The sequence below is a fragment of the Nanorana parkeri genome, unplaced genomic scaffold, assembly GCF_000935625.1.
Source record: "Nanorana parkeri isolate BGI_ZX_2015 unplaced genomic scaffold, ASM93562v1 scaffold13, whole genome shotgun sequence".
Lineage (NCBI taxonomy): Eukaryota > Metazoa > Chordata > Amphibia > Anura > Dicroglossidae > Nanorana > Nanorana parkeri.
In genome coordinates, this window is record NW_017306281.1 from 826,241 (window position 1) to 853,761 (window position 27,521).

A 27,521-nucleotide genomic window follows, 5' to 3' on the forward strand; every position below is an offset into this window, starting at 1 on the left:
AAATTAAGTAGCTACAAACCATGCAATTGTGTCAAACAACCTTTTGATGTGCCTTTCTATAAATAAAACAATGTTTATTAGAATTGTTGAACTGTATCTTGTTAAAACACTGTACTATTCCAATCATAGAACACACTTCTTATAAAAGGAAGTACAATTATTCCAGTTATACCCGTTTGTGTTTTCTATCTTATAAGTGGTGAGACTAGTTCTGCGCCCTGACTCATCCAACTGTCATGTCACCTACAGTAACCCCTGATGCAGCTGAACACTCCCTGTGGGCAGAGCTCCAGCTTGTCTAATCCTCTCTTCTACAGAACATGCTAAAAATGGCTTTGTGTACTTCCACGCACTGTGCTGGCTTCACAGACAGCAGCCAGGGAAACATGCTGTGGATAAGCCGTTTGTTGGTGCTAAACCCAATACCATTAAATAACTCTTTGCTTACTCCGTGTTACATCCCAAATCATCTCATGTCTAACCTGCCTTTTTCAGCAATTATCCAGCAGTAAATTTAATTTAAAAAAAGGCTATTACTGTGACCATTGCTATTAATGCATGCCTTAATAGAACATCTCCAATATCCTGTGTAGCATAATGTTAGTGCAGCATTAAAAAGGAATAAGTCAAGTTGAGGAGGGCACAAATTAGCACGATGGTAACAGCAAACATGGGTGGTGATGATGACAAACAGGTCTGCTAAAATGTTTAATGAAGTACGCATTTGATGCTTGTGCAGATGTCATCCAGACCAGATCATTGTTGCGACCTGGGGATTCATTGTGGGAGGGAATAATTATTATATTTTTTTGTTTAAATTATTCTTTTTTTGTTTGTTTTGATCTGGTCAGTGTAGACCACATCCAGACCCCAATGCAGCTGTCCAGCAGCAGATCACTTCTAATAATCTCATATCTAGCCTGCCCCATTTTCAGTAATACTTAAAGCAAAAAAGCGGTTACTCTGACAATTCCTACTAATAAATTCCTTAATATCTCATCTCAAATCTCCTGTCCATTTCTAAGTTCCATATTTATGCTAAACAATCCACAGCATATTTTTTAAGCCCAAGTTTCTATAAATGCTCTTGTACGTACAAACTAGATATAGTCACGGTCTCTCATACAATATATATTTTACTCCTCTCTACAGACACAATGCACATGTCACATATAACAAATGTGTCTGCATTGCCAAAATTGGTAGGGGTTAAACAGCTGACAGCACTCCAACAAATGCTCCCTCTTTCCCCAGCTACGTCCTCTGCCTTTGTGAGAAGCAGGGCCTAGCTCTGACTCAGCTTTCACATAACAGACAGGGCCTAACTAAACATTAGGCTAAGCACTGCCTGCTTATGCTAGAGAGAATAATAACCTAGGAGAACTGCACAACATCACAAAATCAACAACACATTGTTAAGAATGTGGCTGGTCAAAGAGTACAGATGATGACGACGTCTCGCAGAGCATGGCGTCCGCCCTCCACCTACTTGCAAGGTCTACCATCTTACATGAACTAGAGAGGACTGGGTGGGATCTAACAATAGAAAACAGCAAATAAATAGCCTGTAATCAAAACACTTACTACACACATCATGGCCAAGTGTTAATCCTTATCAATATGCTATCTATATATTGATAAACACGTTATAGCTCTAGAATTTAAAGCCCGACTTGCACATTTTGAGCCAGTGAGGTGTGGGAGAGCTCCTTAGCTTTCTACAAATGGGTAAGCTTGGTTAGGTAGTGGTATGACAAAGTGACAACTGTATACCTAGGTAAAACAAAATGTGAGAGCAAAATATACAATATATATATATATATATATATATATTCACAATACATACACACAGATGCATATAAATGCAGTAATATGTAATGTTGGCCCTGAAGGTCAGAGAATATGCATTTTGAATTTCTATTGCTCCATAGTCTGTTCTTTCTTACTAAAAGGACCAAAACATTAACTTATCTTGACGGTTACAAAAATATCTGCAAATTTGTGGATTTAATCTGACAAATATTCCCATTTCCATTTCACTTTATATCTGGTGCCATTTACAGGTTTCATAGTTGTGAGAAAAAAAAAGGAAAAACTAAACTACTACATCTAATATGTAGGTTACATAAGACAAATATTAAAAATAGTTCATATTGAATATACTAGTAAATCAATGCGGATATAGAAAACCACTTTATTTTCCCCATCTCTGCAACAAACAAATAGAATGTACTACTTTGTTTATACAGACTTGACTTGAACACCTAAACTTAAAAAATAAAAACATATTTGAACAAGCTGCAAAAAAAAGTTTTACTTGTAATAATAGGAACGTACATTACCTTTTAGGTTTGCAACTATATATTATTTAATGTTCACAATGACAAAATATAGCAAAAGAAAAGAATATCTAAATTTATTGTTCAACAGGAACCACCAGTAAGAGTTTTGAGGTGCCACAATCCAAATCAAAAATAAAGGGATTTACTTAAGACTTAGGGTGTGCCATGACCTAGGAGCAACCAAGATGGATTCCAGTTCATGAGGAGAAAATCCAGACATGCTGTGCTATTTATATTTTTTATCTTCCTTCTTCAAAAAAAAAGAAAAAAAAAACAACAAAAAAGATTAAAAAATAAAGAAATCCTTTCAAATGGCAAACATAAAGAACACAACACAGTGGAGTCCTGGAAGCTGCTTCAGTTAAAAAGCTTCCCTTGTTTGTAACAAAGGAGAAACACCCAGTCAGTGTGTACAGAGAGCTGGCCATTTCAATCCATGGCAGGATAATGGCTGCCTGCTCTGTTGGCCTCTCCTTGGCTGTCTGATGAAGGATGTTTTGCAGACTGCTGTAATAAGTCACAGGCGGATGCAAGCTGCGCGCTGATTGGTCGCGCTCTCGGGAGAGTCTCTCTGCCTGCCGGTGACGTCACCATTTCCCGGACCGGAGCGGGGACACCCCGTGCTCTTCCACCCGGCCTGCAGATGGAGCCCGGGGCTGTGTGACTGGCCACCCTCTCTGTTCATTAATAGAAAACACATCAAATAACTGAGCACGGGCTGGCGGCCTGCTAGGCAGCACTCACGTGGCTTTGGAAACGTGCCTAAACTGTGCTAGGTATACTAGTCCGGTTTCCTGTGTCTGACGAGAGCTCGTGTGGAACTAAAAGTCGCAGAATACCCTAACGGCCAATCAGATCGTGTCCTGTGCATGTATTACGGCCCTCGTGCAGTCTTTAGTTGATACAAAAAACCGTGGCACTAGAACGCCCAGCATGCTGCCAGAAATAGACTGCCCACAGATACTGAGGAACATAGTCCAGTCAAAAATTTCTAGGAAGGAAGTCTAGGAAGAGGTATAGGGGGTTTATCCCTACAACTAACATGAGTCTAGGAAGGGGTATAGGGGGTTTATCCCTACAACTAACATGAGGCTAGGAAGGGGAATCCCTACAACTAACATGAGGCTAGGAAGTGTGTGGGGAGATCCCCCCTAGGACTACAAGGACCAGCCTGAGGCAAGAAACACAGGGTCTTCTCCCCTAGAAGTAGAAAGACCAGCATGAGGCTAGGAATGCAAGAACATATCTTGGACTACAAGTACCAGTATGATGCTAGGAATACAGGGACTGATCTTCTAAGACTAAAAGGACCAAAATGAGGTTAGGAATACAGGGACTTCTCGTCTAGGACTACAACTACCAGCATGAGGTTAGGTATACAGGGACTTCTGCCCTAGGACTACAAGGACCAGCATAAAGCTAGCAGTACAGGGACCTCACCCTCAAGTACCAGCATAAACCGAAGACTAGCGTCTTCTCCCCTAGGACTACAGGGACCAGCATGAGGTGTGGAATAGAGGGTCTTCTCTCCAATAACTGCAAGGACTAGTATGATATACAGGGTCCTCCCCCCAAGGACCAGCATGAGGCTTGCAATACAAGGTCCTCCCCCAAGGACCAACATGAGACTTGGAATACAGGGTCCTCCCCCCAGGGACCAGCATGATGTTTGCTATACAGGGTCCTCCCCCCAAGGACCAGCATGAGGCTTGCAATACAAGGTCCTCCCCCCAGGGACCAGCATGGGGCTTGCAATACAGTGTCTTCCCACCAAGAGGCTTGCAATACAGGGTCTTCCCACCAAGAACCAACATGAGGCTTGGAATACAGGATCTTCATCCCAAGGATTACAAGGACCAGCATGAGTCTTCTAATACAGGGTCTTCACCCCAAAAACTACACGGACCAGCATGGGGCTAAGAATACAGGATCTTCATTCCAAGAATCACAAGGAGTAGCATGCGTCTAGGAAGGATACTTGTAGCTTCTGGTGGGACCCATGGTCTACCCATCCCCCCATTCAGGGTCCTGTTGGGTCCGCTGTCATGTTCCAGTGTCTGTGCTGTCAGGTGCGGGCAGTATCAGAATGCCTCCCTCCCCTCTTCTCCCCAATGTAACACAAAATGGAAGCCAGACTGCGATTAGCAGATTCACCACAGTGGAACTTGGTTGAAAAATACTGAAAAGCCTAGGGTATTCTGTGCAGGTTCGTCCCTTCAGGACCCTCTCTCCATCAGCTGTGACATAAACACGGATGGCGACTTCCCTCCCACCCAACAGCTACAACCCCGGTCACTTCCATCTTGTCTGGCGACTGTTTAGAGCCGCCATGTAAATCTATCGAGCAGATTCCACACACAGCTTTCCTTCCACAACAAGGGGATTCCCTGCAGTACTCTTCAATTTAAAGCACACAGTTCATTCAAATTAGCATGCCCGTCGCCCGAACAACCTAGAAAACGATTCGGGCATAGGAAACCTGAAGGAAAACACGTTAGATCTGGACGGGCATTGTCACACCAATACATATAAACAATACCTAGTAATAAAAAAACAATAAATCCATGTACGTAAGAAAATAAGATAAGCCAACGATCCTGATTTTTTTTAGGATGGTTCTTTTTCTGCGCCTGGCAGACGGAATGTGTCGAGGCGAAAGTGCGAGTGTGAAGAGGAAGGCTGATTCCCGGGACTACTGACTGGCTGGGGACAGAGGAGGGAGGCGGAGGACAGTGGAGGCCGCGGTGCATTGTGGGCTGCCCCAGAGCGAGCAGAAGCAGCTCACTCACACACAATATGTGTTGGCTCGCCAAAAAGGAGCAGGCAGGGTGCCCTCCACAGCATGTCATGTAACCTGGGCAGGCTTCTGTGAAGCGGGCTCGGCCTTTCCTGCGGGGCAAGAAGACGACCCTGGGCGCAGGGGAGCAGGGGTTGGGGGGGTGTGGGAAAGGCGGGCAGGCATGTCTTTCAAGGAGGCCAAGCCCGGGGAGAAAAGCAAGAACCCAGAAGACCATGGCAGAAAGCAAAGCACAAGTGAGCTGGAACCGTGCGTGTGTGCAATGTGTGTATGTGTGTGTGTGCAATGTGTGCTCTCCCCCATAGTCCAGCAAGCAGCTTTGGGGGACCATCAGCTGCCTGGGGCTCAGTGTGTGTGTACACCCCCCAGCACTGTCTGATCAGCACCCCTCTCCACCTCTAGATCCCACTATTCATCCCTTGTTTATGTCTTGCAGGCTGGATCAACGGCATGGAGGCGGGCAACCAAGCCGGCACTTCTGGCGAGAAGAGAGGTCACCATTGGAGGAGTTACAAGTTGATTATTGACCCTGCTCTGAAGAAGGGCCAGCACAAACTCTACCGCTATGATGGACTCAACTTCAGCATGCCCGTAGGTGCCCCCCTTGTGCCCGCATGGGCTCCAAGCTGTCAAGATGCATGCCTCCTCTAGGTCCCGTGCACAGTGCTGCCTCTTGTTTCCTGGATGGGGACATCATCCCCTGTACTAGTGGAAGGTCCATGTCTGCATGTTGACAAGCGTGCCATGCCATCCACTGTTAACCATTAATGCCAGCCTTGTGTGTTTATTTGCAGAACTCGGGCGTCCCCCCCGTGGATACAGTCCGGGATCCCCGGATCGGAAGGATATGGACCAAAAATAAAGAGCTGGATCTACCTGTGCCCAAGCTCAAGGTATTTAACAGCTGCTGCCATCCCAGCGCTGGCACCGGGCGAGGACGATCCGCTGCTGATCTCCTCCCGTTTTTATTTTAACGATCTGTACCGATGTATCGCTAAATGAAACCGACAGCGAATGATATCATGAGTATGAAGTTTTGCAGTGGCTACATGCTATTGACATTGTGTCCTCCTAGGCAGATCGTTACATTGTATCCTCTTCTAGCCGGCAGGAGCTCAGCAAGTCGGCGAAGTTTTGACAGCTTTCTTGTTGCTGCAGCGCCATGGGATGCTCCGCATTGATTTGTGTCTAAAGCCTCTTTTTATTTCTATCTCTTCTCAGATCGACGAGTTTTATGTCGGGCCAGTACCCCCCAAGCAAGTGACTTTTGCTAAACTCAATGACAACATTCGGGAAAACTTTCTGGGCGACATGTGCAAAAAATACGGGGAGGTGGAGGAGGTGGAGATCCTGTACAACCCCAAGAACAAGAAACATCTGGGTATTGCCAAAGTCATCTTTGCCACCGTGACAGGCGCCAGGGATGCAGTCAAGCATTTGCACAACACTTCTGTCATGGGCAACATCATCCATGTGGAGCTGGACACGAAAGGTGGGTGATGATTGATCTGGTGCAGGTGGGGGGAAAAGGCAGGCCTGGGGGTGATCAGTACCGATCAGCTCCCTGTTCATTAATAACCCACTGAAGGCTGTATGTATGTATGTATGTGTGTGTGCATGCTTCAGTCTCTGTTGTACCCTGAGAGTCACGTGTGGAAAGTGTTGTCTGTTGCTAGGAGACTAGAGATCTGGGCTGTCTGTCATTAAAACTTTGTTCTTCTGACGTTTCCCTGTAATTTTATTCCAAAAACGACCTTTCTTTTTTTTCTTCTTCATGGTCTTACACCTTGTTTGCTAGAAGCTGTGTGCCAATATCTCCACCTCGATTTTGTGTGTTTTTTTTTTTCTTTTTTTCTTTCATCTGGTTTTGCATGCACACTTCCACAAAGTGACAAGCTAGAAAATGCAAATCAAACAGGGATATTGTTACAAGGGGACACTGCTAGGAGAGTTGCCTGGTGTTTTGCTTTCTTTGCTGCTTTGTTTTGGTTTGATTGCCCTCTCTGTTCATGCAAAATATAAATGATCAGCATTCTATGTAGTGCTTGATGGCATGTTTTAAAAACATCCCTGTGATAGTTTGTTACTATTTTAGTGTTACATTGTAGGCTGTTGTAAGAAATCTGTCACTTTTAGGTGTTTTTGACATCTCTGTGGTGGTATAGATTTCACTTAATAACTGTTGCATGTTTTTTTTTTATTTTAGTCAAATTGCACTTACTGCTTAGTATTTATTTGTCTTAAAGTGACACTAAACTCAGGAGTTAAATCTTAAAAATACATTCAAGTATCTGAACTATTAAGAAAAAAGTATCTTATTTTTGCATCACTCGGCGGTAGATCCTCAAATCTTCTCTGGATTGGTGCTGACGCTGTCCTTCCTTCTGTAGAGTGGCTACTTTTGTTCATCATGGTCCCTGTGTGTGTGGTAAAGTAGTCACCACTCCAAGCTTGCTCCTGTGATGGACTCTGTCACGTTTAGTTTATTAATTTGTATTGTGATTGTAGTCCATCACAGGAGCAGTCTTGGAGTGGTGACTACTTTACAACACACACAGGGACCATGGGGAACAAAAGTATCCACCGTCCAGAGGGAAGGACAGTGTCAGAACCAATTCAGAGATGATTTGAGAATCTATGCTGAGTGATACACAAATAAGATACATTTATGTTAAAGAACTTGAAAGATTTGCCTCCTGAGTTTAGTGTCCCTTTAAGCTGGACAGTAGCTTGCATGTGCCAAGTACGGATTCCTTTTCTAGTAAGGTTTGATAGTTGTGCATTGTTCTTTTTTTATTAAAGACACTTTATTCATTATTGTGATACTTTAATACTAAACAGAAAATAAGTAATCAGCAGTTAGGAGTTTGTGACATTCTTATTTCACTCCCTTTACTATCAGTCAGTCCTGCAAACATACACCTCATCTTTTCAATTTCAAAAAATAAAAATCATTCAAAAATGGTTAATGTATGTGTTCAGTTTTGAGGATAGTGGTACCTGCACACTGTATGTGTTCACTAAAGTTTCTTTGGAACTCTGTCTCTTAAGGAGGATCAGTGGTACTATAACACTGTTTATTTGAAATTCAGTGTGTGTGTGTGTGTGTGTGTGTGTGTGTGTGTGTGTGTATATATATATGGATATAGATCTATATATAGATATAGATCTATATATAGATATATAATCTAACACACACACACAATGAGTATATCAGTGTGTGTATATTTATACATCTCATTGGATTTCGTTCAAGTAGAAACGTTTGTATTCTTAATAGAAGATATGATGGTAATCTTAGTTTTGACCCAGGCAGCTTGAACTTATTGTGCTCTTCAATAGAAAGGTTGCCATCCACAATAAAGTACAATAATGGAATTTCCAATAAATAGACAATGGGCCTTAGATCGAGCAGGTTATAAAAGTGGCCATATCAGGGAAAATATTGTTTGATTTCTGTAAATGTGTGTGAACAGTTGCATTGAGAGACTGGTACCTGCAAGAGATCCACAAAGTTGAAAAGACTGATCCCTTTTTTTTTTTGGGTACACACACAGTGTACATGTTTGGTTTGCGACAGATTCCAGAGTGTGCGGTCACATTAAAAAAAGGTATGCAAAAGTCACATGGTGTACGTGTTTGGTTTATGACAGATTCCTGAGTGTGTGGTTAAATCAAAAAAGCTATGCAAAAGAACTAGTTTGGGTCATATGTAAGGAAGGGTCCATCCCAGGACTTGCATTGAGTTTTGTGTAGTGTTAAGTTGCCACTACAATGACGTTCATTGAGTCCTTTTGGCTGCTATGCAGAAAGAATACAGATGGGAAATAAATAATACATTTACATAACCTGTGTTATGTGAATGAACCCCATTTCATGATGGAGCAGAGTATAGGCTTACCAAAAGCATTGTGAGTGCCCATACATGCATGCTGTAAAAATGAATTGGAAAGGTTTCACTGATTTATAAAAACAGTAACGTTACTAAGTATCCCATAATATACAACTTTAGAGAGTAAAGATAATAAAAACAATGAAATCATCTCTTATAGTCCTATCAGAAGTTTAAATATGACTGAACCATTTCAAAACATTTACAGGGTTATTCACACAAGGGTGAAGAGTTTGGAGAAGGCAGGAGAAGTGAACAATCTAGGACAACATATCTGATTTGGCAAAATTCTCCAATTCAACTCACTTTCCAGTTCAGTGATGTTGTCCTAGACTGTTCACTTCTCCTGCCCTCTTCAAACTTTTCACCCTTTTGTGAAAGTAAAAATATAACCTTCCAGCATTTCATTGTACAGTCACAATTTAACCTCTGACTTTATTCACATAAAGCTCATTTATTTAATTTTGTCTTAACTTGCATAGTCTTTCCAATTGTACCTTAGGATCCTAACAGCAAGGGTACTCCCTGTCATAGGGTGACAACACTGCTCCCTGTGCTGTGCTCTCCCAAGATTTGCAGGCAGACTGCACTATGCACCAGCACATTCAGCCTGTGTCTCCACAGTAAAAGCTGGACACTTGTCAAACACCCCCACTGCTGTTTGACAGCAGCTCTGAGGGCTGTGCACTTGTACCTATGATGTGTGTTACTATACCGGAGGCTGTGTGCTATAGCCTCTGCAATGTGCATGGCTTGTATCTGTTCGGTGCATCAAAAAGTAAATTTTGTAATCATTTTCCCTCAAGAATGTAGTTTGGATAACATAACTGGTATTAACATTAATCAGTTTATGACTCCGCATGTACCCTGTTTTTCATGGCACAAAATAAGCTCTTCCAAGGACTTCTTTTTTAAATTTTAAGAGGTTTCAGTTTGTTAATGGTGGACATGTGGTGCTATTTCTGCGAGAAGTAATCCTTTAATTTGCTAGAGTGTTTTCACTTGTCCCAGTGACCTACAATTTTATTGTAGCACATAGAATACCATTTAAATGATAGGTGACAACAGGCAAATATGTTTCCACTCAGTCGTATAAACTGACTTCTACTGAGACCATGGTTTACAGGGCCACAGTCTCTGTTTTAGCCATATGAGGTTACCAGTCAGTAGATTAACATTGCTTACGGGTTTAAAGAGTGCCGTAATACTACTGGACTCATTTAGTTAACATTTTGTAAGGGCAGTGGTGGTTCTTGGCATCTGATTAACGAACGATCATACTTTAGCGCGTAAGTTTAGGCAGGCAGATGTTCTTGAGTGGTTGGACAGCACTGTGGCTAGGTGGTTTGTACTCTTGGCTTGTAGCACTTAGGTACCAGGTTTCATTTCCACCAAAAGAACTACTTTTAATCTGAATTACATCTACAATCCTAAAATATGCTTGTGTTCAAGTTTGTATGAAGGTGGTGGAGATAGCTGTAAATATCATAACGTATGTTGCAGTTGGATTTGTACAAGCTCTGTTAGTTCTGGGAACAGCTTTGTACTGTGAGCATTTACCCCTTTAGGTAGGCTCTTGCATGATATACTAGTTGGTAAACCTAACTGGAATTGTACAATTAAAATTTACCATTATGTTCCTGTGCAATGCGTTAAGGCACTCTGTTCATTTTGAGTGGGCTGCCAATGTACCCCAGTGCACTGCAAAGTGGACCTGATCCTTTTCTTCCTATCTCGATGCACTTTGATGCATTGTAGTGCATTACAGTGCGTTATTTTATGCTGAGGTGCACTGCCATGTAGGTCCATGTGAGCTATTTTGCTCTATTGCTTTTTGCATCTGCTATAATTAACCTTAAGTTTGGTACTCTCATGCTGCAGCAGCTACCAAAAGGCTTGCTAATGGTTCCACGTTCACAACATTTTTATTATGGGATGAAATGGCACTGCAGTGTAACCTCTCAGTTCCACATAAACTGACCCACTTCTTTTAGTTGATAGGTATGTTTTTTAATAATCATTTTACTTAATAGACTACATAGTTTATTCCATGAACACATATTTTTGTAGCTGTAAAACACATTTATGCATTTCTGTAGAAACCTAGTAAGACTCTGATTGTGTGCATGCTGAAAACAATAGCAGAATATTAACTTTAAAGAACAGTGATTTTTACTTATTGTTAGAAGCAATAACCTATATAAATGCTTAAATGATTTAAATTATGTAGCTTCAAACTACCAAAATTAAGTATTTCATTAAATATTTGAAAATCTGACAAGACCATCCATGTCTTTATGGACCTTGCTTTGTGCACTGGTGCGCAGTCATGTTGGAACAGGAAGGGGCCATCCCCATTTTGGAGTGGAGGAACTTGACTGGACTGCACAGAGTCCTGACCTGAACCCGATAGAACACCTTTGGGATGAATTAGAGTGGAGACTGCCAGCCAGGCCTTCTCATCCAACATCAGTACCTGACCTCACAGATGGTCATACATTCCCATAGACACACTCCTAAACCTTGTGGACGCCTCCCCAGAAGAGTTGAAGCTTTTATAGCTGCAAAGGGTGGGCCAACTCAATACTGAACCCTACGGACTAAGACTAGGATGCCATTAAAGTTCATGTGCGTGTGAAGGCAGGCGTCCCAATACTTTTGGCAATATAGTATATATTGTTTTTTAGAGGACAGATAGGGACAGATATTTAGATCACATGTGTGTGCCCAACGCCTCACTTAGAATGAATAAAATATTATATATAATATAGTTAGAAAAAAAACACAGCTAAAAAAAACAGACCATTAAAATACATATATTTGTTTGTCCTTTATTTAGAAACACCTCACATCCCTAGGATTTGAATTTTTTTTTTTACTTGGCCTAAAACTAAAAAAAATTTTCTCTAAAAGCTTATAGTGGTCACCAGGTTAGAAAGGTGGAATACAATGTCACTGTCACACTTAGTGACAGTGACTTACTTTGAACATTGCCATCATGAGGGGGTTAAATTAAAAAAATTAACCCCTTAGGGTGAAGAACAAATCTGCAGCTGAGCTGCAGATTTTCATTGTAAGAAAGCAGTCACTATTACTGCTTTTATAATATAATAATTTTTAAATATTTTTGATTATTAGGCTGCTCCAAACCCAGCCAATAATAACCTTCGCGACACTGATTCCTGGCATGCTGATTCTGCAGCATTTCAGGATTAGATGTCAGTAAAGACTTCTGATCAGAAGTCTGATACAATGTTTCAAAATTTTGCTACAAGTTTCTATGCTTCATAGAAACTTGTATCAAAACAAAGCCAGTGCACAGGCTCTGTACAGAACTGTCAAAACTGTGATAGCAGAGCGGTTCACACCGTAAATAAGATACATTTTTGTTAATAGTTAATGTACTCGAATGTATTTTAAGATTTGACTCTTCAGTTTGTCACTTTTTAAGTCAACTAAATCAGAGGCGTCCCGAGGCTGGGTGACACCCAGAGCTGAGACCGGGTGACACCCCACCGTGACGTCATTGCGCATACGCGGTCAACTTATTGACGCCTGCCGGCGGCCATCTTGGTGATGGACGCCGGCAGCCATCTTGGTGATGGACGCCAGCAGAGAGAGGAGGGGACGTTCATCCGGTGGGATGAGGTATGCCACCGTGTCCCCTGCTCTCGCCTGACACTGTCGGGCTCTCAGTCCGTGACCGAGTGTCCGATTTTTCAAAAGGGTTGACACCAAAATGACTATTAGTCATTTTGGTGTCACCCCTCCAATGGTGGCACCCGGGTGCGGGCCGCACCCCCCTTGTGACACCACTGAACTAAGTACATCCCATCTGCATCAAAATAAAATGTCTTCCAAAAGCAGCTCCTGAGGCTGAACAGGCATATACATGATAGTTTTCTGTTTTGTAACAAATCTTTTGCTGTGCAGTGCATTTTTTTTCCTTTGTTGTCCACTTTTGTCTTTAACGCTTTAACTAACTGAATAATGTGTAAGCCTGACATGAGAGGTTTGCTTCTGTAGCAGAAGTAGAGCATCATTTGTACATATTGGATTGAACTATGTAGTGAATGTTATGCTGCTTCATTGGGCTGTTTTTAAACTTTTGTCCTTTTTATTAGCATTCTTTTAGACTGCCAGCTGAGATTGGTTGGTTGTATTTCTATGAAGCAGAATTTGCATTCATGCCTAAAAGGCAACTCCACATAATATCATGTAGCAAACTTGTAATGCTAGCAATGACTCTGGGTTAATCTAGGAAACCGTTCCACAATAATTGATTAGCAAAGCTTCTTTATTTACATCATATCATTTTTCTTGACCCTTTATGGATATATTAAACAAGGAATTCAGTGTTTTTGGGAGGAATTGCAGTCTCTTGCCATTAATCTTGTGCTATGCACCCTCCAAACTATTGGCACACTCTGCAAAGTGTGCTTTCTAAGAGATTTCAGTGGGCTTGGATCTAGAAGTGAAAAACTCTCGTGTGGATGATGAGAAAAATTTGACATTAGACTAGGATAAGCATATTAAAGGAGAACTATGGGGTCAGGACCTTTCCCCATAGTTCTCCTTAGGGTAACGGGAGGACACAAACTAGCGTCCTCCCGTCACCCTAGGCCCAGTATACCGTGAGCTGTAGCTCGTGGTATACTGAGACGCCACAGTATACCCCGAGCTGCTGCTCGCGGTATACTGTGACGCCGCAGCTGAAGCGGATCCCGACAATTATGTCAATCTACTAAGCCGACCTGTGACAGTTTTATTGGGTAATTGGATCAGTAAGCGAAGTGAACATGCACTTTTTACAGTGGACCTGCTGTACTCCGTTAGCAGATCAACACCACGTTCTCACAGCAAGTATGGATGGACTGGAGTGCTGATTTCAATGGCTACATATTTGTTCAAGGTCATAGACACAAAATGTATTAGAGTCAGAGGATCAGGAGGTGGACAGAAATGGCAGTGTTGGTATTTCTTAAATCACGTTTCCCGGAATCCCTGTATATATTTGTTGTATATAAGAAATAAGGCCATGTCCAGCTATATTTTTTATTTTGCTGTCTTTCTCACCCTAGATAAGTTAATTATGCTTTTGTAGAAGAGGATTGTGATCGTGATGTCACTTCCTGCTCTCCTAGATTCGCATGACCATTGAAAAATAACTCTTCTGTATGTTTGATCCTTTCTGAATACCCTTCTGCAAATAGCTGATAATTCTTCAACGCATTTCTTTTTTTTGCACCACTCACTGTGCTGTCATCAGCCTCTGGTTGGCTGTCTGACCCCTCTAATCTTTGCTCTGCCTTGCATTGCACCCCTTTATGTGGCTGCCCACTCCCACTCTTTCTGGCTTGGTAAAGTGCCAAGTCCAGTCAGTAGTAATTATTGCTCCAGACCAACAGTGGAGTTTGTACATATTGTTTTCCACAAGATATTGTTCTGGGATTTAAACATACATCTAGTTCAGTAGTTAGTAAAGACAGACTTTTGATGGGTCTGGAGCTCCAGAATACATCTCTTTGGGGATTGCAGATTCTCCAGCCTCTGCTGGCTGTGCATCTTCCCCTTCCTTTACTACTCGTTGCAATGATGGCTGATGTCTCCATGTCTGTGTTTCTGAAATTATGGGCGGGGATTAAAATTGGGTAGTAGACATGTTTGGAATGGGTTGTGACTTGACTTTGGTTCTAATCAGAAGATCATTGGCGAGTAATAGCACATTTTGATTGGCAGCACAGACACATTTGGGTAGCTAGAGAGCTTGCTAGGAGAGAGGCAGAGGCAATTACCTAGACCAGATTGTGAGGTGGAATGACCCGGTGCCAGTTGGAAATGTCTAATACTGACAGAAAAACACAGATTTTATTTCTCTTGACTTTACTAAAGCTTACAAAAATGGTGGCGAGAGCCTGCAATGTGTTTTTTATTATACGAACATTGTTATTTGTTTAAAGGTTATCTATAGCCATTTTTGTAAGTTTTGGATAAAGTAGAGATGGAACCCTTGTCAGATTGTATTGCTGTCCAGGAATGCATTAGAAGGATTTCACCTTACTTGCTGTCCCAGGGACAACCTTTTCACCAAAGAGGAATTGAAGGAAAATGTCCTCAATAAACTTTTTATTGTCTGTTTTCTGCGGAAGCTACTCTCTCACTTCTTTTTCGGAAAAAGGAAGTGCAGGGAATAATTTCTAACAGAGCCTCTGATGGCAAAACCTGACATTGGTTCCATCTCTTCCCCACTTTTATCAAAAACTGAAAACAATGTTTTAGCTGTAGATGCATCTTACAAACCACCACTACTCTATCTGCTGCACACTCTTCCTGTCAGTTGTGACTAGGTGTTTTTACAGTCAGAAGAGAGGCTCAATGAGGCTGCTAGATGTGAGCAGAATGGCTTACTGCAGCCTTTTTACTCTACTACACTGGTAGCTGAGCAGTCCTCTACTCTCAGCAGCTCTTTGATATGTTTGCAGGGACATGTGCTTCTTTCCATCAAGATATAGCACAAGGGAAACCAATACTGGTAGTTACCAGTGACTGTGATGAAGGGGGTCATCAAGGTATGGGGTAAATAAATTGCCTGTGGTTTCAGGCTAGATTAACGCTTGCCAGTATTAACTCTTACACTACAGCAAGTGACATTCACAAGTTAATGCATACTATCCAGAATTAGACTTTTAGAAAAAAGCTCCTTTACATCACAATCCTTTGAATGGACTGCTAAAAGAAGTGCATGATGCTTTTTTTTTCTTCTTTCTCTCACCACAGCACATGGTAATATGTTGTCATGAGTTGTGGTGCGATGCAATGCACATGCGTTGGCTAGGAGGAAAATGAAAAATAATGGAACTACAGCGCACCTAGCATTGTGTTATGCAATCTCATACGATGTGGGATCACACTTGGGAACACACACACTCCTGCATCACAGAGGTGTGAACGAAGCCTAACAAAAAGGTTATATCATAAGTGACATTACTCCCTTCAACTTCTGATGTTTTTAGGGGTATTTTAGGGGAATACAAATTCAGGACAAATCTAATGTTCACTGCTGTTCAATTTTATATTGGGGCCACGGTTTTTCATAATGTATTTTGCCATCTGCTCATTTTATAAAGAGGATTACTGGGAGCAGTGGGATGTACCTTGCAGTTCTATAATACACTATCATGATGCATACATTTACACTAATTCAGCAGTGATATCTCTGGAAGTTACTCTAAACTCTACTTTGATTAGTAAAGTTGTATTATTTCATATACATAATTTTTTATCGCAAAAGCAACAATAATACTGATGAATGCAAATAATAGCTTCATTATGTAATTGGGTAGTTTTATGGGTTCATGATCAAACTTTCAGCAAAGATTTAACACTTTAATATCACATGCATACACCTTTTCAGTATGCTGGGAAGTAGCTGTTAAATGCAAGTTACATTTGTCTGCTAAAATAGTAATCTGCTGGGATTAGAAGGGCAAAGTTTTACTATTTGGTGCAAACCACTTTCTTGCATCCTTCAAGTTACTGTTTGCTTGGTTCTCATTTGCCAAATACTCAAGGGCTGTCCTGCATTTGACTGCCTATATCAAGTTCAAATGTCAAATTCAGATGAAATCAGAAGCTACATTTGGATAGGATAACCCAAGAAGGAGACCACTGTAGTTCTACTAAGGCCAGCACCTTATAATTTTGTTACAGCGTATATTAGATATTTGCATGCCAACTATCTAAAAACCATTACAAATTATGAAAAGATTTATCATTATAATGAGTTCTAAAAAGCTTTTGCACTTCATTTAATTTAAATCTTTAGACTGGATGAGGGCCTACTAGATACTAGAGCATGTGGCCAAAAAAACACCTGATTGACATGTCTGGTCTGTATGTATAGAAATCCTCCAATCAAAATTCTACATTTTGCCTATCACTTTGCTCGCAGTCTTCTTTTATTCACCATATAATCTTCTTATTTTATTGTACAGTTGAGACTGTTTTATAGGGAAACTATAGTTATTTTTTTTTTTTTATCTGTCTTTTCTTTTGCTTTGAGAGGTGTCATCACAGGTCCAGGCCAAACTGCTTTTATTATATTCAGGCTGTCCGCATTCTTCTCTGAAGTTTTGTAGAAATATGCATGTGTGCATACCAGCAACGGGAACAAGGAAGGCATAAGAGATTACTGTAGATGTAGAGAGCACGAGTTTCCAAAGTTGTTGTTGTCTCTAAATATATTTAAGAGTGCAATAATCATTTTAAGCTTGGCAGCCAAACTGCTAAATATACATGTTCAAAACATTTTTATTACTATCCGGCTTTGTTTGTTTCCCCCCCCCATCTCTGCCGCACTGCATGGCCAGGGAAGTGACTCTGGCGATAGTATACACATGGGATGACTGGTCCTTTCTAATGTGATATCAGGAGATATCTGATGTCAATGTGTTGTAGATGGAGATCAGGCACAACCTGACCTCCTGCTCACTGAGCACAGGTGCAACTCTGGCACTGAATGCTCCAGGTACACAGCCACAAGGATATTGGTGAACACAAAGCCACCAATCACTCTGATCACCAAACTGAGCATAAAACCTTGCAGTGAGACCAGCAACAGATGCTGCTATTGGTTATCATCACTAGCTGCCTGGAGTGCAGATTTTAAGTGAACTTGTGTCCAGACTATACATACTTAAAGTAGGAGTATTGGGAGAGTAAAACATACTCTTCCCAATACTTAGGAGTGGTGTGGGACTCTGCAGCTGTCACACGTTGGCTCTATATACAGAGAGCTGAGCAATTGTGTGACTGTTGATCGCCCCCCAAAAAAACACCCCCAAAAAATGTAAGTCTTCCATGTGCACGCACATATAAATGTAACTACGCGCCACGTGCGCTTATGTGCGAAAACAACGATTATGTCACAAATGTTGCATATCGCCACGAACGTCGGAGTGTGATCAATAATTCTAGGGCCATCAATCACTGATGACACTAAACTGATGAGCAGTAAAAGCCTTTAAAGCGTCGCCTATGGTCGATTTTAGGTTTGGTAGTTTTTTTGCTTGACATATTTGGTGTCTATTTACACGATGTAACCCCGTCTTTTATATTTTACCAGAAAATTGGGTAATAATGTTTTATAGCATAATGCAGGAGAAAACAGGTTGTTTTTCAAAGTTTTCGGTACTTTTTTCATTGTATAGTAAAACATAAATCCCCAGTGGTGATTAAATACCACCAAAAGAAAGCTCAATGTGTCCCCAAAAAATGGTATAAAATTAATTTCAGTACAGCGTTGCATGACAGAATAAATGTCAAAGTACCGCTGCGCTAAATACTGAAAAATGGCCTGAGCAGGAAGGGGGTTTAACACCCCAGTCAGCAAGTAGTTAATTATCAATTTATCAATACAATATTAAACGGATTTGTAGAAAATTAAACTATTGTCTGCTTCATCGCTGTCACCCATATGTGCGTCTGCATTGTCGCCTTGTCACACAACTTCTTATTGACACTATGGGGTTGATTTACTAACCTTATAAACACACCACGAACGTGTATACACCTCTGCAGTGTGTTCCCTCCCAGCATGATCTATGGGTGGAATTTAAACACCTTCGTAATGTGTACACACCCAGCAGGTGTGTTGTGCAAAGCCCTGAAGGAATTCCAAGGTGATGTTGGGTAAATTAGCTCTATGTTGTGTTGCTTGCGTTGATGAATGCAAGGAATGTAAATGCATGAGCTAACCATTTTTGTCTAAACTGTGAAGCAGCATTATATATGCATCATGTGCATGATTTTTCCATATATGGCATTAGTGGAAATATGCTTTTAGAGACTTTTTGGTTGATAAATAAGTTTTGCTGTGTGAAAATCACACACACCTGTTGTGTGTGTGTGTGTGTTTAGGTTAGTAAATCATCCCCTATGTGTGACCATTTAAACACAAATTTTGCTTGGTTTCCTGCCATCCCTGAAAAAATGCAATGTTGCCTTTTTTGAAGTGCATGTACATAAAATATGAAGAGACACAACAAAGGATAAACAAGGTGAAAACCAGCACTGTATAAAAAAAATAAAAACAAAACAAAAAGGCAATTGTTTGATGTACAATACTTCTGCAAACAAAATAATAGAGATGCACCGAAATTTCCACTGCCGAAACATATCGGCCAAAAGTGCCATCTTTCGGACGAAATTGCGGTGCATGCCTGGTTTCTCTCCTCCCTGCTGGGCGCTGCTTTGTGTCTTCCCTGTCAGCTGTCACAGGAGACAGGCCTGCAGTACGGGGGGAGGAGTCCGCTGTCACAGGAGACCGAGCTCTGCTCCCCGCACTGCTCACTCAGCCTCCTGTGATAGCGAGTCAGGATGGGGAGCGGGTTCAAGCACTCGGCAATCAGTGATCGCTGACTGCTTGTAAATAATTGAGGACAGAGTATGTTTACTGTGTCCCCAATTATGAATGAATGGGAAGTGATCTACATCAACTCCTGTCCATTCATGATTGTGGACATGGTAAACCGTCTTGATTGTGGACATGGTAAACCGTACTATCTCCACAAGTTATGAATGGACAGGAACACTCAGTATAGAGGCTTTTTGCACGTTGTAGCCAGTAGGGAAGTCAGAGGAACAGGGAGGTGTTCTATACATTTCCTGTGAGGTTGGGTTCCATACAAAAGACGTAACTGTCTCTACTGGCATTTTCATGGAGGCTTTGGCTGCCTATGGCAGAAAACAGAAGCAGGGAGCCTAGTTAATTGTTGATGTGAAATCAAGAGCTCCCTCTAGTGGTAACGTTGTATATTTATTATATTTAATACAATAACAAAATTATGTAAGCCCAACCAAGTATACTTGTAAAGTTTACATCAACAATTGCTTTAATTTACTTTCACTGTGACCTATGTATTTCTGCTGTCCCTGCAGTCTCTGAAAACATGACAGTGTACAAAGTTATTTTTCCCAAAGATAAGTCCTATTTTCAGCATTGGGGATTGCAGTCTTCTGATTGCAGGTGTATAAATTGCTATGCTGCCAAAAAGTTGCTGTGGGGAGAAAGGGGTCTCATTCACTCCAATGTACCTCTGATCGGTCACCGGCAAATATTACCCTCAAGTGGTGGCCAGCATTTTGTTCACAGCAGAGTAGGACCTAAATATTGACCAAGCCATGCTGTTAGAAACATGAATTATTTTCAGTTAAATACACAAATGTATAACTCCTAGTATAAGTGCAGTTATGCTGTGAGGTAAATGTGGTCATTAATATATATGTCCAACAAAAATAGACATTTGCTTTTACAGGCTAAGATTAGAAATTCCCATGAGGACACAGGGCCTTATGATTTGACTTTGACATGTTATTGTATGTAGTTGGTAAACTGGGGTTCTGGTCAAATTCGTGTACTAAAATAAGTACAATGTAATTTTTCTTTTTTATTATTGAGTGATTATTTTGTAAAATACTGAATGTTAAAAGGTCTGTTAATGTGGCACATAACCAAGTCCAATCCCTCCTTGAAATCCCTCTACATAGTGCTTGTATCAGAGCTCTTCTCTTTTAAACATTTAGTCATTTTTATTGTCATTTATGACTGAGAGCCACAGGAAAATGTAGCTTTTACACTTGAAAGCCAGACAGGTGTCAACTGAGGCCTTTCATCTGTTCGAAAATAACCTGCCTGAAGGTTTGGGCATTTTCCTTCTAATCAAATGTGCAATAGATATACTGACAATGCAGGGCAATGCCGGCTAAACCATGAATTTACTGGTTACCCCATATCTGCAATTTAATCCAGTTAGACAGTGTTGCTGCTTTTGGTAGCAGATAGCCTTGGCTCATTTCTGTAATGGGAACAATATATCAGCTTGGTTTGTACATTTTAGATGTAGTAGAAATGAGTGTGTCAATATTTCTCATACAACCTTTACAACAAGCATGCATGTGTTTTTTTGTTTTGGTTTTTTTCTTTGCTATTTTAAAGGAAACTTGATTAAATGTACATTTGCTACATAAGCCATGTCATTAGAAGTTACCTCTTAATTTCAGTCTGCAGCCAGCAGTATTTAACTGCCAAAAGGTTCTTTTCCTTGCAGCCATGGCAACAGAACTTTTTGGCACGTTTTTACAGAATTCTCATTCCCCTCCCATTCTGGTTTATTAGCCCCTTCAAAAGGCTATGCAGAGCTTGAGATCAAATTATGTGCCCTTTGTTTTATAAAATGTGGCACCCCTGACAATGTTTTGGTTAACCGTACTGCACACCTAAATGAAGGCTAAAAAGATACTAAGACTTTACTATAATCATGTGATCTGTCTTCACATGGCACTGATTTAGATAGATTTCAGCAAATGTGTGTTTTTGTTAAATTTGATTTTTTTTTTTTAAATGATGATTATTATTATTGTTCATTTTGTAAGTCACACATCTATATAATAAATCCTATAATCTTGAACTACAAAAGTACAAAAAGCCATCACATTGGGAGTACATGAAAAAGGAGACGGACTCTCTTCTACCACTCGGGAGTGTTAATCATTACAGAGTAAACATATGAACAAGTATTGTGAGCAGTATACTTTACAGCTGTTGGTAGTTTCAGAGATGAGTACAATTGAAGAAAGGATTAGGAGAATTCATAGATAACCCAACCACGCAGGGGAAGGCAAACCAGCAAGGTCATTAAACCGAGATTACCCAAAAATGAGAGCAATAGAGAGAGACAGGACAAGGCAATACATGGCTCTTCTTGCCTCCATTGAGTTTAAGACATTAGTTTTTATGGGGGATGGTAGTGGGGGACTAGCCGAGTGGGAAGCACAGATGTCCAGCCACCAGGAGCATAGGGTAGAGTTTATTCACGACCCCTGTAATTTGGTATGTAATTTTTTTTAATGCAATGATCCTGTCTAACGCCGACATCCATGCATCAGTCGATGGAGGAGTGTTAAGGTGGCCATACACTTTACAACCATCGCAAGACCTTAGTCTTGCGATGGTTGTAAAGTAATTAAAAAAAAACGTACGATCTGCCCATCTTGGACAGGCAGATCGTACTCTCGATCATCGCAAGCCCGCCCCCTGAAGGGCGGGCTTCCGACAACCGCAATGGTGAAGGGCAGTGTGCGCGTGCGCACACCGGCCCGTTCGGCATTTGTCTCCCGAAAACCCGTTCAAACCAGCCAAAAATCGTACGGTTTTCTAGCGTGCTCCTTAGACAAAAGACGTGCGACCGTACAGTAGAAACGGTCGCACGTCTTCATTCACACTGCTCGATTCTCGTACGATCGTGGGATTTCCCGCGATTCTCGTACGAGAATCGAGCAGTGTATGGGCACCTTTTAGAGATCCACTTGAGAACCACCGTTCTGCATGCTGCAAATAGAGCTCTTGTTATAGCTAATTGACTATGCAAGTCCAGTGTGGAAGATTCTCTTAGCCTAAAATACAGGCAAGGGACAAGTTAGTAAGAGAGGAGACAGAAAATAGGTTAAGTGTCAGTATTATTTTCGTCCAGGAGCTGTGTTTTTAAAAGAAATTTGTACTGAGAGAAATACAGGGGCTGCCATTGGTGAGAATGCTAGCTGCCCACCTGTTTCTGGCTTCAGTACTTTCCAAGTCATTGACCAGGAACGAGCATACCGATTAGAAAGTGATGTCAGGATCTGCACATTTGTTCTAGGTCAATGCATCAGAAAACATTGAATTCACATGACAGTCAGGCCACTAGTATTTTTACTTTTCAAACATTAGGAGGCAGCTGTCATTTGTAAGGAGCGCACGAAACTCCTGAGATTTGTACATCTCTGCTTTAATATATGATTTTGTTTTTATAAATATAAATAAAGGGATGCACCGATACCAGTTTTGCGGGTACAAGTACTGATACTTGCCCAAGTACTTACAAGTACTGATACATTTTTGTTTATTGTCATGTGACAGTTTCTCTAAAACAATATCGACTAATGATTTCAGGACAGTAGTGGTGCTCCAGAACCATGGTCCAGTTCCCAGCTGCAACTGCTGCAACCCTGGTGGTTCTCGTGAAAATGCCAAGTATCGGCATTGGTACTCAAAGTATCGGTGCATCCCTAATTTTTACAAAACGGATGGCAACAGTGGAAGCCACTCTACTCCTTGTTACAGGTTTCCTTTTAATTCAAATTTTATGGAACAGAATCAAATAATCTGTGTTGACATTTGCTGTAATCTTTGATTTGTATTAAGTTGATTTGGAGCTTTACTTAACTGACTGCGTGCTAATATCTTCTTGCACATTTACAACATTTATTTACAAAGGTTCTTTTGTGAACCTTCCACAGAAACTTTTTTACTTGCCCGTGTTTTCTGCATTTATAACAACCCCATAAACTGGCACGTTTATATAATGGCAATCCTCCTCCCTCCTGTAAGCACATCCTACTATTGTGTGAAGTTGATGTACAATTATTTGCACCTTTCATGACACAGTGGGGAAAAGGGACAGGGTATCGTGTTAAAGGAGTGAAGTTTTCAATCTACACAGCTCTGTCACCTAAAAAGCTGAACTTTGGCATCACAAATGCAAAATAGTTGCAGAATGTTCAAATATTTCAGCTTTTATTATTTTTGAGAATTTGTGAAAGATCACCAGAAATCCCAGGATCATTTTCAGTATATTATAACAAAACTACCTGGGCCTGGGATTTACAGAGGGGTTGATTTAAATAACACAGGTTGCGGGTAACACCACTTGAATTTCAGCACTACTGTTACCATTTAGGCACTTTTTAGGGCCGGTCAGATTTACTTTTAATAATCTTTTTTTCCCTTTCCCTTATGGATAATTATACCTTGTTTATTATATTCTTGTTTACAGGTGAGACACGGATGCGGTTCTATGAACTGTTAGTTAACGGTCTGTACACACCTCAGACTCTTCCAGTTAGTGTTGACTTGGATGCTTCACCCACTGTGAATGAAACTCCACAGGTAAACAGGATTTCTTATTTTGTTTGCTTGCATGCACCTTTTTCGTCATTCATTACAGTACAGGCACACTCGAGCTTCATATTAAAAACAAATATGTTAAAACATGTGTTTCAAAATGCAGATGTGGGGGATCTGGATCAGTTTAGAGATCCCGGCAGCAACAGATCATCTATAGTAGTGTACGAACAGGCCGCACTATCCAGAGTATTTCAATACTTTAGACTTTATTGAAATTCACAGCAAATCTAGTGTAACAGTGTATGTAACAGCAGGTGCCCTCTATGAATAAGGCTACTGGTGAAACATGTGAGAGGTTGTAGCTGGTTGGGGGTTTGCGATGCTGGTATTTGCTGTTACATACACTGTTACACTAGATTTGCTGTGAATTTCAATAAATTCTGAAGTATTGAAATACTCTGGATAGTGCGGTCTATTTGTATACTACTACATTGAAAGGTAGAGACGCACCTATTAGACCAGCACCTGGGGAGTCCTGATGGCGGCTAAGGAATTGGAGCGGTGATATTTCTTTTGGCTCTACAACAGATCATCTATAATGGTGATCTATTGTTTGTACTTATCTACAAGCCATGCATCCCTACTATTGCAGCGATCTGTTGCTCTAGGTGTAGGTAGGGCAGAGCTAAAACAGCTCTGCTCCTAAACATGAATGCTGGAAGTGTCAATGACATCAGGTCACTTCTCCTTTTAAACACTGTGCTTTGTTTTCTGCTACCCTGCTACTAAGCACTCTTACAGAGCACTCTATAGCACAGCCTTTCTGAACTAGGGTATCTCCTGGCTTCTTTAGGTGTGTAAAAAGAGGAGGATGCTGATGTGAAGGGAGGGGCTCCTAGTATCAGAAGGGGTGACTCAAATGTCACAGAAGTGGGTTTTCTGATGTGAAGGAGGGCTCCTGATGTGAGGTGGTCTTTTTTGCATGGGGTCCCCTCTTAAAATCCATACCAGACCTCTATAAGGGTCTGGTATGGATTTTATACTGACCACGCGTTTTTTAATTTATACTGGGGTACCTCGAGATTTTGTATTCTCTTAAAGGGCACCATGACTGAAAAAAGGTTGAGCAACACTGTTTTAGCAGTTCAGCAAGCCCATCAGCTGATGGCTTCAGAGGTTGAAGGGGGCGTGGCAGTGCATTGAAGTCAATGGAACCGCAGCCACGCCCCCATCCGCAGTGCGAACGCCCGAATGTGTGGCACATTGGTGCATGCGTTCCGCTCCAGGGCAACCTGCACAAATAGTGCTTGCAGCATTTTTTCAGATTGCATTGGACCAGAACGCAGGCACCAATGTGCCACGCGTGCGGGGGGCGTGGCTGCGGTGCCATTGACTTCAATGCACTGCCATGCTCCCTCCCACCCCTGAACTGCCGGCCGGGTTGCGATACAGTGCGTTCCAGAGGAACGCACTGTTTGTGTTTTGAACCGGTCCTTAGTGCTGAATTACAGTTTTCATTGACAACAAGTGGTTCCAGTTATGAATTCTTTCAGAGCTGCTGGCATTCCTGAATTCAAGTTTGGATCATAAAGGACTTCTTTGTGGGCATCAGTGAATTAGGATATTGCCATGTGGGCTTTTTACTGTAAACTCGTGTCAACTGTTGTGCAACAAAAACTATATAGATTTGGGACATGAAAAGTTTAAATGACAATGATGGCTGTACCTAGAAACTACAGTCTATAAAGAGCTCACTGGGTTTGCTCTATGAAACAAATAAGGGTTTAGAAAACCCTACTGGTTTGATTAGTGAATGTTTTTACAAGTGTTTTTCAATTGTAAACTATGTATAGGTTTTTGTTTTTGTCAAAATAACGATGGATTTTGTGCTTTTTTTTTTAATTTTATTTATTTATTTTAAGGTTAATGAACTTGTGAAACGTACTAAAGAGACTGGTGTCAGTGCATCAGTTACCCCAAACAGCAGTACCCCATTTTCACATGATACAGCTTATTCAAGCTGTCGACAAGACACCCCAAACTCTTTCAGCCAGTTTACCCCCCAGTCACAAGGAACCCCTCACACCCCACGTCTGGGAACACCTTTTTCTCAAGACTCCAGCTATTCAAGTCGGCAAACAACACCAGCTTTTCATTTCGGGCAAGACTTTAAACCAAGGAGACAAGAAACAAAGTTTACGGACGCTTACAACCGGAGGCCTGGGCATCACTACGTACACGGCTCCAATGTTTATAGAGGATCTGAGCAGACTTTTAATGCTACCAGATCTCAACCAGAGACTCCACAGTTTTCACATACACCGCCCTTGAGTCAATCTGGTTTGAACTTTAGTAAGTCAGCCTTTTCCCCATACCAGGCATCTTCAGTTTTCTCCCATCATGATGAGACTTCTTTTCCTCAGACATCACGAGAAGTTGATTACAGGAGAACAGCTCCACCACTGCCACTAGAGCCTTTTTCTGATGGCATGTGTAGCTCTATAAATATTGACTTTGTACCAGTTAAGGAGAAACCAGAAGAGCCTCCGCCACCAGAGCCTGAGTGCCTCATAGAGCATAAACCTGCATCCCGTGCTCGGACCCCTGAGAGTCGGAACTCTCCTGGAACACCTACTTTGGAGTCAGAAATGAAGCACGATAGTTTAGACTCCAGAATCGAAATGCTTTTAAAAGAGCAAAGAACGAATTTACGTTTCCTAAATGAACCAAACTCGGACAATGAAGTGATGATGCAAGGAAGTCCTATATCATCCTCTTCTTCTCAACTTTCACCAATCCCTCCTTATAGTTCAAACTCTCAGTATCAGGATGTTACACCTTCCTCTAGACCTTCCAGCACTGGCTTAGAGGATATAAGCCCAACCCCACTGCCGGATTCTGATGATGATGAGCCAATACCCGGCACTGCATCTCTCTGCCAGAACTCAAGGTCAACAACTCCCATTGAACAACTGAGTCAATCTTGCAGGAAAGTGGATAGTACAGAATTGAAGGAACACATGGCAGGTGATGAAACCCCTACATCGGAAAAGATGGATGAGGTAAGCTGCTCAGGAATCAACCTGAAGTATATAAAAAAGATTTGGTCAATAATTATGCACTTGATTAATATACTCTTAGATGAATTATGTAAAAATTGCTCTTCCTAATAAATGCATTTACAGTTTTTTCAGTGAACATCTAAAAGTGTCTATTGGATTGTTAACTGAAAACAAATGTCAAACTGCTTTACCAAGTGTGCATAGCCGTTCTAGCAAGTTTTACCTATTCTAAACCAATGGATGGCCATATTCCTCAACTGGAGGGATTTTCCATACATGCATTTGGCTGTTCTGTGATTTGTAGTCATTTTTGATATCCAATAAACATCAGTTTAAATTCTCGATGTTCACCTATTATTATTATTGCTATGGAATCTGCCAGCAACTACAATAGTTATCTGTGGGCTTTTGCCTTACTTTCATTTTTCTTACCACTTTTGTCCATGTCTATTGTTACTTCTGTATTTCATGGCTTGACTTGCTATAG

The 27,521-nt window shown here is 41.2% G+C and overlaps 1 protein-coding gene across 1 annotated transcript in view; it reads left to right on the forward strand.

Moving 5' to 3' along the window:
* The first annotated feature begins 5,300 nt into the window (after positions 1 to 5,300).
* The window catches only part of SETD1B (SET domain containing 1B), a 49,359-nt gene continuing 27,138 nt past the window's right edge, over positions 5,301 to 27,521 (forward strand). The window contains exons 1-6 of the mRNA XM_018556765.1: positions 5,301 to 5,375; positions 5,576 to 5,730; positions 5,934 to 6,032; positions 6,361 to 6,631; positions 23,902 to 24,014; positions 25,895 to 27,034. Of these exons, the coding sequence (XP_018412267.1) occupies positions 5,303 to 5,375; positions 5,576 to 5,730; positions 5,934 to 6,032; positions 6,361 to 6,631; positions 23,902 to 24,014; positions 25,895 to 27,034 (1,851 nt within the window). The 5' untranslated portion in view covers positions 5,301 to 5,302. The remainder of the gene's footprint in view (positions 5,376 to 5,575; positions 5,731 to 5,933; positions 6,033 to 6,360; positions 6,632 to 23,901; positions 24,015 to 25,894; positions 27,035 to 27,521) is intronic.